Raw genomic sequence first — 12922 nt, 5'->3', positions numbered from 1 at the left:
CCTCGTAATAGTTTTGCCATGTAAGCTAACTTCGTACACTAACTCTTGGGCGTTCAGGACAGAGGCATCCATCAAACCTGCCATTGCAGGAGATAACATAACAAATATTCATGGCTACGGTAATACGGCTTTAACTTTTTTATGAACTTCTGTTTATGATAGACTGTTCTGTGATTGTAGATTCCTCTCTACGGAAATGCTGTCATTCCGGATTAACGTAGGCTCGTTTCTCTTTGTCCATTCTGCGGCTAGAATCGATTTTACCAAGCGCATTCATGTTATATTGGGCGCGCTATAGACTAAAAAGAAGAAGCAGAGAAAAATGTTATACGGTGATGGTTTTTATGGCGTCACGAGGGGCATGCCTCCTGTACCGACACAAAACACATGGAATGCTACAGGGAGACCTTAATGTTTCTGCTGCTGCTCCTCCCCTGTACATGGTAGATTATCAGTCATACATTGGGGATATCCCCGAACGACGTTTGGCCTGCCTTGACTAAAGAAGCGATATGCACTGCATCATCTAAATGACATATCTAACTTTACCAAGCATAAAACGCACCATTCCACACATTGCCCCGGGCACATTTGTGTTTCTAAAGGTCAGATAGAACATTCTCTCAGCGGCCGTGGGTGCTCAAGCCAACAAGAAGAAAGATGACCCGTTCCGGCGTGAAGCTAATGCGCTGAGGATCCGCTCCCATCGGTGCTTTTCTCCATAACGATCAATAGGGTTTCATCTACGGGATTATGTTCACATATTCCCACCTACAGCGTTATGTTACCGGAAGGAATTGCAAACTTTGGAAGTCATGCTGCGCATATAATGCCATATTTACCACTTGCACCGTGCTTCCAGTGGCCATACTGGGCGGGGGGAAACGCTATGACTACCGCTTGCGTTACACACCGTTTCCACAAAATCATTTTCATGGGGGGATTCCTTTCATGTATATAAATTGGATATAGAATCAATATCAAGAGAAATGAACTTGAAAGAGTTGAAAGGCTTCCAAAGCCATTGAAAAAGGCTGACGCTTTCCAGGGTGCTGATTCTTCTGATGTACTTAATCTCAATCTGCTTTCCATCTACGCGGATATCTGCATTGGTTTAACCATCTGAAACGGCCCAGCTGAATCGGGCTATTTTACGATACGGTGATTAGTTCAAACTATCGATACTATCAGATTAATCAATGGCTTCGCCTCATTTATCGAGCTCTTTGTGCCAGGGGAAGACAGAGCCTACAGTCGGAAGGCGTGACGGGAGAAGAACACAGCGGACACGCTGTCTGAACATCAGAACTGCAATCACCCCACAGACGCCAGCCTTATCCCGGTTCACTTGCACACGTTTTAGCGTAATCCGACCATCGCCCCTCTTGGGTGATTAATCCATCAATATGTCATGACCCAAACTATGATACCATATCTATGATAAGCTCATCGTAATCAGCAAATTGCTCGTGCTAACAAGACCCGCCTTATCATAATCCGTTTTGTTGCTCTCAGACGCTTAACGAGAGTTGTTCCAGTTGTAAAGGTAACATTTTATAGCTTACTACCTTATGTGAGGAAAAAAACTATGAAATTACATGTGTCTTAATGTACATTGCTTTGGCGGGAAACTGGTGTGCGACTTACATTAGCACGTCTTTGGCATAACGTCTCAATATCTATTTGAGTGGGTGTTGTTGGGGGAAATGACCATCATCTATCTTGAGAATGTAACGAGTTTGAGAAGAATTATTGAAAAGGAAGCATTAAAGGTACCCATTGTCAAAATGGATACCGTTAGGTGCAAAATGCAAGCCGCAATTTAATTTAATGGCGGTGTAAAACATGCGCCATCTAGATGCAACGAGGAATGACGGTGTTATTGCAGCCTTTATACGATGTTTTATTACACCTGACTTCGCTTCACGTTTACTGCACAACATCCAGCTGGCCTTTACAACCCGCTTCTTACTGACGCGTCATAAACGGAAACAGACGCGAAAACAAATTGATGATATTACAAAGATTTTATACACTTTTTCCGTACCTATTACGGCAAAGCGATTAATTTTAATCTATTCGATTTTTCCTCTGATCCTTGGAATCACCCGAGGTCTATGTCACGTGACCTGAACGGAAGTGTGACGTCAGCAACGGGTCAAAGGTTCCCGGTAGTCGGTACCGGCCCCCGTCTCGGCTGAGGGATGATTGGTGTGCCCTGATGTAGATGATCTCTCTTACACCTTTTAGAAAAACACATTCACGTTTAGGTCACGTGAAACGTAGGGTCATTTCAACTTGAGAAGAACCGATCGAAAGGTTGTTGGTCAGTGCTTTGCCTTGTGTACGAAATTAGGGTATAAAATCTTCATAATATCAATTAACGTGACGGATAAGCTTTTATAACAAAATTGATAAGTTGATGACAATTTTTACTCTTAGTGTGTAAATTAGTTTGATTTGCATGTAAAGCCTAATAATTATGTCTAACGAAAAACAACACCTCTTACTTTGCAGTCATGGCTACATTTCTCGCTGCCACACAGTCATAAATTAAAGTAAAGATACATGTAATGGCACAATTGACAACTCACTGAGGCCCTATGCTCCGGAAGGGGCGAAGAGGGTTAAGTAAGTCACCTGTAAAAGCGCTGCATATGAATGTTTTACATATGAGTATTTACATATTAAGTTATCGCTCCCGCCAGAACAGAGCAGGTGGAAGAAAGTCGCACGGGGAGAAGCTGCTTGCTGTAGCCTAGCGGTTGTCTACATACATAAACGATAGAGGGAAGTTCTGAGAGAAACATGCCTTAGGCTACATAACGATCGATCAGGTAATCATGCGTGCTAGTTGTCTTCTACTCCAACTGTCTATGATATGACTCATATGTCTACGTGACATATTCCATTCTACTCATAACATGAGTATTGAAATATCATTTTGTAGTAGTCTTCAGGCTATCATTTTTTTCTATGGAAGTCTGATGCGTTTGAAACTATTACTACCCATTGGGCATCTGTCAAATATCCATGTTTTTGAATTATTTCTCTCGAATGAATGTGATTTTTTTTCGGCTGTATTAGGACTCGATCCAAAGCATTGTGACATTTTCATCAGCCTATGACAGAAAGCGATTCTCACGGAATGAATTCTAGCGGACTGAAATACCAGGGGTGTAGTTTATGATGATATAAAGCACAGACATGAACTCGGGAATCTTTCTTGTGTCTTCCCTTTCACTTTAAGTACACATTCCAACACAATCACATGACAACGATACGATATCTAAAACCTTTCAACGCACTTAAGTCTCTGACAGCATTGTACACAAGGGTAAGGCAGCAAAACACAGGTCCCACTTGTCATAAATCAAATACCATCTCAGTAATACCTGTTTTGTTTTCCGACTAGCAAGTAGCATTGTCATAACTCAAGTTTAACCTGAGAAACACGTATGCCGAAGCTTGAAGAAATTGCAGTCAACGTATATCTAACTTGAAAAGAATCATGACTGGTGTACTCCACGTTATATGGCACAATTAAAGAGCGTATCAAGCTATTGTAAATCAAATCAACAGTCTCTCTAGGAATGCTAATAAACGTTGCTTACTAAAAGCTTCATTAAGGGAACACAAAACCTGACTAATTATTCTATAGGGAAGTGTATGTAGCAGTTACCGAATCATAACTTATATCTCACTAAACTCTTCCTACTCTTTTTGACTGATTGACAGTATGTATGTACACTGAAGCCGATAAAAAACTTACCATAATGATTTCCTTTGTCTTGGCTTGAACATCTTCCTTGGTATCAGTTAGATTAAACAAAGTCTATTTTCGTGAGGTACACTGATTGTGGGGCTTTTCGCTTTCATTGTACGTATCTATATTCACATTACGTATCAATTTTGTTGTCCTGGGCCAATCTTCAGACTTGATTGTCCTTGATTTCGTTTTGTTGTATGTTGATGTCAATATATACATTGTGAAACTTGCAATCCAAGAGTCATTGTCTTGTGCTGCATTCCATTCTGTTAAGACTGGACTGGACTATACTTCCTCAGCGTGTGCCTTCCTTGTCTGCTTTCATGTTGCTCCTACTGTTCCTTATGGCAACAAGTTCCTTTCTGCGTTAGTTAAAGTTAAAGTGACCCGGGCGTCTTGAAAAGACGCATAGGGGTGGCGCCCATCGCCATTTCTATAGCCCTTGGGCCACACACATTTGTGCAAGTCACTACAGCAGGGGGCTGGTCCGCTGGTAGTGATGTGTGTTTAACTTCCATACTCTTTCCCAAATGCTGAGTGCTAAGCAGAGAAAGCAGTATGTACCATTTTTAAAGTCTTTGGTATGACCCGGCCGGGGTTCGAACTCACGACCTACCGTGTGCAAGGCGAGCACTCTACCAACTAGGCCATTGCACCGGTCGCGTTAGTTCTAGTGAATTTCCGTTTCCGTCACAAGTCTGAAGATATTATTGGAGGGGGCAAAGGTTGTTGTTGTTTGAATATAAACCCAGTATTCTCGTAACTTCTCAATAAGAAAATGCAACTCATCCACCCACAATTCTTGTAAACTTCAGTTTCAGCAGTAGTGCCGGTACTTTAATGTCGCCATGACTGCTAAAACAGGTGATACCAGCCCACGCCTGGGGCATATCACGCCCCCAGGAAGTAATTCAAAGTGAAGGCGGGCATGCCCGACACCTTTTTACGCCTGAGTGTGAACGCAAATGGGCTCCCAAGTGTGATTATGTTAGATGGAGCGGAACCGGCCTGTCCGACCATGTTAGTCCGGGTGTCCTTCAGTCTGAGAAGCGTTAGTGGGAAGTAATAAAAGACAGCGTCATGACTCTAAATAGTTCACATAACCTGACAGATAAACACAAATCACTGTTTGACAAACGACTTGAAACAGCCAGGAGCATCCATTAAGAAGCAGCCCTCTTCCCAACGTCAACACTAATTACATCAGCCATCAAGCAGAAGGAGTGTTTTCTTGGCTCTTCTGAACATGATAAACCACAACTTTATTTGGTAGTAAACGACGATGATTTTCTGGTGGTAGTAGTTAGGCCATAACCATGGAATGATGAACAATTTGACCGACCTGAATTCAGGTAATCCAGATGTTGCTAGCAAAAGTTGGTGCCTCTTGACCTATCTAGGGATTTCTGTCTTAGGAACTCTGTACTTGTCTCGGGCAGCAGGTCAGGTCTTAGCTGTACTTTCAAAACTATACTATGCCCTTGTCGAAAAGTTAATGGTGGCTTTCGCACCCACTCTTAGTTTAATATGATCTGGTTTTCTAAACATTTTGTGTCGATGTGTCTTGTTCTCAATGCCTGACGTTCTCACTTCACGAAGAATTGCACTCTTTGGGTAATTAGCCGAAGGGGGTCATATGACATTGGACTTTATCAGATTCGGAAGTCTAATGACAAGTAATGTATGTTTCTATTACTTTACTAATCCCAATTGCAATCAGCAATGCACAGCACACATATCAACGTCCACAGTTGCTGACTGGCAATGCCCTTGACACTGGTACCTGGAATGGCAAAGTCGATGTAGACTAGACATCTTGCCACTGCTGCTCTAAAGATAAACTGCCAGGCATCTGTCAAGGAACTAATCAGGTCGTGGTGATTAAGATGCATCCACCTTGAAGTGAAATATAATCTACTTAGAAGTAGTTTTAATTACCGTCACGCTTTAGAACGTGGCCAAGCGGGAAATGAAAACACCCATCGTTGTCAGGACTTCGATCGCTGATGGGGAGATATGTTGCGCGCAGTGGGAGCGTACGCGGAATATCCGATATGACTATCTTGGCCACATCTTCTACTCTCGTGAGCAGCACCGCCTGTGGTGTGCTCAAGATGGATGCTGACAAGGCCCTGATGTGTGTACATTACCGTAGTGACTGCAATATTCTCCGGGAGTTTGCTGCTCCCGGGAATACCTGCCTTATTTCCCCAGCTGTGACGCTGTGCATTTAGCGTGTTTTATTTACAAACCGTCAAGCCATCCCTCCTCTCAACTCTTTACTGGTATTCAATCTTTGATATATAGTTCATGGGTAAGAAAGTTCCTGAAAAAAGGAATAGCATGGTGCTTTCTGCTGCAAGAACTGCTGCAAGTAACCGAATCTGTCTCACATGTGCAATACACATGTCTTTCGCAGTTGATAAGGTCGCTTCTACGGGGTGGATATTTGTGGCACAAGTACAGGAGCCGCAAGCATCATCGTCGCCAGATGATAGACGACATCTTAATCCTTTATTGGAACAATGATGTATTCCTGGCGTAGCAGGCTGAGAAATCTTGTGACTTTCTGTTGTGGAAAATCGTGATTTCGTGCATGACATAAGGTAAAGGTAGTGCCATAGCCGCAGGGGCACGGTATTCGACGGTTGAGCCCATCCCTCTCCTTTAACCGGCTTTCACCTCCCCAACCAAAGTCAGGTACCCATTTTTACACTTAGGTGGAGTGAAAAAAGGCGTGTAGAGTGCCTTTCTGAAGGACACAACATCTGTGGCAAGTCAGGGGATTCAGACCTAGGACCTCTTGGTTTGGAGCCAAACAGCCTAACAGTTACGCCAACGCGACGCCACTATCATGATATATGGGTACATGATGTATCTAGCATTTCAGTCCTTACAACCTCATAATAACTGTAAGGCAGGCTTAGCCAGCAGGCATGAAAGTTCTTGCCATTCAAATGCCATGTACGTTCTTGAATCGCGTTAAGAAAGATAACTTCACTAAACCTAAGATTTAAAGCAGCTTCCTGACAGCTTCCTGACAGACCGGAAATACGACACTAAGACTTTGCCTCTAGGCACTGCGCTACCTGGAAAAGGACATGAAGGGAATTTCCACGGAAGAGTTACCAGCAGCGAAACAACAAAGACTATCAAAGTTTTGCCTCGTGCAAGATGCTTCAGTTAAGCGCCCTCTGATGTCGTTTTGAAGCTAAACTGTAATAGCTTTAGCAACTGAGTCTAGGGGGCTATATCAATCTAACCTTTCGCGGATCGCTTATCATGCATGCAACTTATGTTCCACTTGTCCAAAGTCTTAAACTACGCTCCCCACGAGAACCCACCGATAACCCTTACTGATTGCTCTGGCGGGAGATCTGCCCTAACCTTGGCTCTGGGGTCGCGGATGGCCGCGGGCAAAAGACTGAGTGGGGAATTACTGCTTTAGATACCCCATCAAGATTAATGAAGGTCAAGAACTAGAAATCTGGGAGGACTCTATCTAGAGCCCAATGAATACTAACGTTTTCTCAATATGTTGTGGGTATAAATGGACAGGTTGAGTAACATTTCTTTTGAATTTTCAACAAACATTTAGTCCTGTTGTTTTCGATCGTGAGATCCTCCCCATGTTAGCATTTCTGAAAGCTGAAATAAGGGAGCCATTGAAGTAACGTTCAGTATTCTTTTATTCTGTTTAGTACCAGAATACACCTTGCGATATTGTATAGATAACACACATAACATTTCTTGGAAGTGAGTCATACAGTTCAAACGAAAAGTACTGATAGATCTTTCCACTATTTTACAAAGGCTCAAAGCTTTACTAATCTCCCCAAGTAGTGCCCCTGATGTTTTCCCTCTCTGTCGTTCTCCTTCACAAAATGTGCTCAGTCTGCGTCACGTCGTTTTCTGCTAGCGCTACACGGGTATGCCCTTAATGTCTTCTTCATTAGTTTTCCACATCCGTACAGTTTCATGTAGGTCTCAAGAGCTTTAGATCTAAGGTCTCGTGGCATTGAGAAAGCTCAATCCTTGATTGCCTACGTCATTGACAATCCTGTGCAGTTCCGCTGACTTCGCCTGAATAAACCTGTTGAAAAGCACTCCAACTCAAGTCATGTGGAGGTCATGTGAAATCACCATCTCCATGTGCATCCCTGGTGATTTCACATTAAATGTCAATTCTACGCACGATTACGAATGACGTTTGCGGTCTGCGAAGTACTCTACAAACTTCTGGCTATTCGAAATGCCACGCAGGAAACCGACGATAAATCACAATAACATGTTTAAGGTATTTTCCGGACAAATAACTAATATCACAACCTGAAATTGGAGGCAATGCAACAATAACAAGCTTAGCTCGCTAAGATATATCGACAAGGAATTTGTCGACAAGGAATTTGTACTTGTACTAAGAATAGATTAGGCATTACTGTGAAATTCCTTTGTCACTCGTATAGAAGCATAAAACCAACTTACGCATGTTCGACGTGGTAAGGACTACGTGTTTTCCTTCACGATGTACAGAGCTGAAAGTGCCATTGGATGAAACGTGCACTGTAGTGTGTACAAGGTGCTGACCTTGAGTTTGGCAAACTGTCTTGTAAGTTCTGTAAACAGGTGAGGGATTGCCGGACAACCACTCTCCATGTTAATAGCGTGGCTCTTGATGCCGGTAATGTGTTAGCGTCTAGTGATGCCATCTGTTATGTGCTGACAGTAAAAGCCCCGAAGCTGGTTGTGCACGACACTCACGTTTCTGCTGTAGTCCGAGTTCAAGGCGCTGCACCAGGGCCACATGAACTGTGTAGTGGTCCCTGTCCTTGGTGCTGAACACAATTATGTGGACGGTGTCGTAGTTCCTGTCCTTGGTGCTGAACACCATCGTATGAACATTTTCACAGATTCTGAGTTATCATTACGTGAACACTAAGGCGTTGTTATACGGAGGTCCTGGTTGATCAATAGATTCATGTTCTGAACACTTTTTCTGCTGCTTCGTAGGTGTCTCTACAGTTAAAGCTTAGAAGGAATTTTCAGTACTTGCAAATCAGAACGTTGTTCAACGTGTTTCTGAATGTCTTGTTGCAAAAGGCATAGCACCAAGGGTTGATTGTGCTATTGACGTAGCACAGCCAGTACACTACGTCCCAAACTGTCTGTGGCACTGTACAAAAAGGTTTGAATAGCACAGTCACACTATACGGTAACCAGGTAATGACAAAAGCTAAGAGAATGGCACTTAACATTCGTAGAGCCTTACTCTTTCTCAGCAAGTCGGCAAAACTTCCACTTCTCCTGCGGCTCTTGTTGTAGTGAGCATGCGTTGTAGTAAGTAGAACGCCATGGCCACGCCTGCGTCCGAGTTTAGGAGCCCGGGTGTTTGGGTCATCTATGATTTCCGTTGCCGGCATTTTAGCCTTCTTGCCGATTATTTCATCTCCTGATATTTTGGTCATGATGTTGTACTTCTTCCGTTTTGAACTGTATTTTGTCGATTTTTGAGTCACAGTCTGTTCCGTTTTTGAGGCTGAGCTGGTGGGTATGCTACCAGAGCTCTCAGCATCTGGTGTTGATTCATCGTCTTTATATGTTCCTTTTTCTAAGACATTAGGAGATGAACGGCTTTTTCCACTATGAACTACAGTGCCGTACGCTTTACCCTCTCCTTGAGATAGCTTAACCAAGGACGTTGAAGAAGGCGTACACTTGCTACTTGCTTGCAGTACGGACAGGTTTTTCTGTCTCTCCTGAGTCTCCCTGTAGATCCGGTAGTACAGAGTACACATGATAATGACCGGGATGTAAAAGGCCACAGCTATGGTTAAATAATTAACGTAAACACTGTCCTCTATAAACTGGATGTAGCACTGTCCCTCCGGTACGTTCCTCCCGCCCACGATGTACTGCCAGCCCACGATGAGCGGTGCCCACACCAGCACGGACGTCACCCAGGCCAGGGCGATCAGCCAGGCCGCCCGCTTCGGGGTTCTCTTGGCGCGGTACGTCAGCGGACGGGTGATGGAGAAGTAGCGGTCAAAACTAATCACGCACAAGTTCATGACGGAGGCGTTGGAACACACATAGTCCACGGTCAAGTACAGGTCACAGATGGCCGGTCCTAAGGCCCACCTGCCCATCACCATATACACGGTGTACAAGTTCATGGACAAGAGTCCGATCAGGGTGTCGGCCACCGCCAGACTCAGGAGGAAGTAGTTATTGACGGTGTGAAGTTGTCGGTTGACTCGGAAGGACACGAAGACCAGAATGTTTCCTCCGACGGTGATGATACTGAGAGAACAGGTGAGCAGACATATGAGCACCACCTCCCAGACCTGGTGCCCTCCCAGCGGGTCTAAGGGCGGCGCCGTGGTCACGTTACATTCCGGTAGTAGGGTAGAGCTCTCGTTGCCGCAGAACGCCATATGCTCGCCCGGTGTCGGCCATTCGGAGATGACTGGTCCGTTGTTAAAGACACCATTGGTGACATTTGTTCCACATATCGGCTCTAAGGCTGTCGCATTGTTCTGAAACGTCATTTTGTCCGGCTAGTCCAGTGAACAGACAGATACTTTAACTGAGGACGCTATGACATATACATGTAGTCTTGCAGTCGGGTCGACTATGCGCCATACTTCACATGACTTTCCATCGCTGAGACTCACCGTCTGCTGTCTGAGGGAAGGTGGACGCCAGAACGGGGACGTAAGACATGTTTACCTCGCGAATACATTGTCATTGACATTAAAATCCAGAGCAACCCAATTATTATCAATAATTGATGTGATTTCTCTTGAACATATTCCCTGGTTGGCAAACGTTAATCAAATAAATGTTCCACTGAAGGTGTCCTTCTATTTGCTGACGCATGTACCGTTCCTGAGGGGAGAGGCTAGCCTTTCTGTGACGCCGAAAGTTTGCGATTTCTCCTTCAGCCTTTCCCATCGGGGACATGAGACATATAAAGTCATTCATTTATTACGTCTCGGGCAGACCGCCTACAAAGGGTCTTATCTTAAAGCGAATAAAATAAAGGACGTGAATGGTGTACGTACTAATGATGAATCCAGTCCGTGCTCCCGTGGTAGATTCCGACAGGACGGGCTCCACAAGAACACAAACATCCCCCGCTGCCGGGTTGGTCGTTATCGTGGGAAAATAGCCATCTCTACACACGTCATCGGTTTTTCCAAATCCATGCATGTACGGATGGGGAACTGACATTCATAAGTCTTTTCCTGTTGGGAAAAAGACAGAACTGCTTTGTAATTTTTGCTGTACGAAGAATATCAACATGATATATAGCTTCAACCATCGTATATGACAAGTAACTGGGTATTTCATGTTTGGCTGACTCATTACATCGCTTAATTTTGGTCTCAGTTGGTTCTGAGGCTACACAGCCTCCGCGTATACGTAGGTACATTCGATTTGCAAACAAGCCGTGAAAGGAAATGTGACGGCAAAGATCTTCAATCAAATGATTCAAAATATCAACAATCAAGTGCTACTAAAACAGTATGACCATATAATGTTCACGAAAAGAGATTAATAAAGGTGCAATTACACTGCACTTTCAAGGAAAGCCGACAGGCGACCGAAAATTGAAGGAATCCTCTCTCTTACAACCCACATATCCAAGTTACCACCACTCATGCATTACTTACTGAAGTTCTGTCGATAAACCACTAGCAGACAAGCGGCAAAAAATACATACTAGTAACATCCTTGGTGGAAGTAATAATGTTAGCACAAACATACCTTAGCTGTACACAAAATCCTCGCAGCACGCAGCTCTGAACCATGCTATCTCTGAGCGGTGAGAACGAAGGCTGGAGACGTCCAGTGTCGGTGCGGAGGAGATGAGGTCTACTACTCTTACCACTCCAGCATGACACTCAGCCCGCGAGAAATAATGTTGTGCTCGAAAATGACTCTCAGGACAGAACTGATGGACTGTATAATGGAACAATCTCACACCGACTGGGAATGAAGAACAGTCGACGACATGTACTAAGTTGTTTGAGATCACATACTGTGATGATAAAAGGCTATTTGAATGGAATGTTGCTTTTGCTCGACATTTTGTGCCATTGGGACATGTACTCGGCCGTAACCTTTGCTCTAAAAGCTCTACCCTTTCTCTAAGTGATAGGAGAAGCTTTCCGCTATCGATCTTGTGCCATGTCGCACTCTTTGGTAAAGCCGCAGCCCAGAGGGGGCAGTGGGAGTTACAAATGTATCGTACACTGTGCTTCTGTCACGTGCGTCAGAGACGACGTCAGCGATGGCGCCGTCCCCACTGGGGGTTTCCAGTGCTTTTACTTAAGAAGAGATTTGTTGGACTTATTGCTGCCTTAATTCTAAGCTTTTATGTAAAGACCCTCGCGTGAGAATGGAAATCTGCCGCCTATCAGTGAGACCCCGGGGCAGATGTGAAAGTATATCAATATCAGAACAGAGGAGGAATAATGTACGGGAAAAGAAGGATTAGGGACGTCGGTGATAATGTTTCTATATGGGTTTGTGACAACTCTTCATTTCAAAAGCTTTCCACTACCTATTGCACCAAGTTTGGACCATACCTGAACAATCCTAATCACTCCCCACCCATCTCAAGTCACCACCAACAACACACACCCTCTGATCCAGTCCTTATTACATACTAGAGGCGATACTAGTTCTGTACAGTTCTCATATTTGAGCTATATTTTCTACCTGTATGGTACATATATAATATAGCATTGGCTCGTGACGCGCGTGTACTTGCATTAGAAGAACGTTTCGCTAGTTGGCGTATTAGAATAACTGTTACCTCAATAAACACACAGCAATAATGCGTTGAATTGGCATGAAATAATCTTTATTCTTATCCTCACTGAACAACACATATTGGCGTCAAGGTATGAATATGGGGACCAAACTTTCAACCACCCAAGTAATAATAAGGCATTCAATTATTCTCTCATATCTATCAAATGAATGTCATAAAGTCAGGGGAAGACATTAGGATGATTAGTCGTTTCCCTGGAGAATTCGTTTATAGCCTGTCGAGTAGTCGTGTTACAATATCTAGGGGGCAGTGTCGAACTCAGATCACAAGCCCGAGTAAGGAGACTTACGTCCTCTAGGTTATGTTGCACA

General features: G+C 43.9%; 2 protein-coding genes across 2 annotated transcripts in view; one reads left to right on the top strand and one right to left on the bottom strand.

Moving 5' to 3' along the window:
• LOC136432979 (muscarinic acetylcholine receptor M1-like) overlaps nucleotides 1-12922 on the top strand; it is a 39456-nt gene that overhangs the window by 20670 nt on the left and 5864 nt on the right. The window lies entirely within an intron of this gene.
• On the bottom strand, nucleotides 7451-11008 carry LOC136432980 (muscarinic acetylcholine receptor M1-like). Its single transcript, XM_066424711.1, has one exon. It carries the CDS (start codon nucleotides 10315-10317, stop codon nucleotides 8812-8814), a length of 1506 nt encoding a protein of 501 aa, XP_066280808.1. The 5' UTR covers nucleotides 10318-11008; the 3' UTR covers nucleotides 7451-8811.

The sequence above is a fragment of the Branchiostoma lanceolatum genome, chromosome 4 (assembly GCF_035083965.1).
Source record: "Branchiostoma lanceolatum isolate klBraLanc5 chromosome 4, klBraLanc5.hap2, whole genome shotgun sequence".
NCBI lineage: Eukaryota > Metazoa > Chordata > Leptocardii > Amphioxiformes > Branchiostomatidae > Branchiostoma > Branchiostoma lanceolatum.
The sequence above is the reverse complement of the archived record's forward strand: the minus strand, read 5'-3'. Positions and strand labels throughout refer to the sequence as shown.

Excerpts from the sequence above, each read along its gene's own strand:
- LOC136432980 (XM_066424711.1), bottom strand. The coding sequence starts at position 10,317 with ATGACGTTTCAGAACAATGCGACAGCCTTAGAGCCGATATGTGGAACA.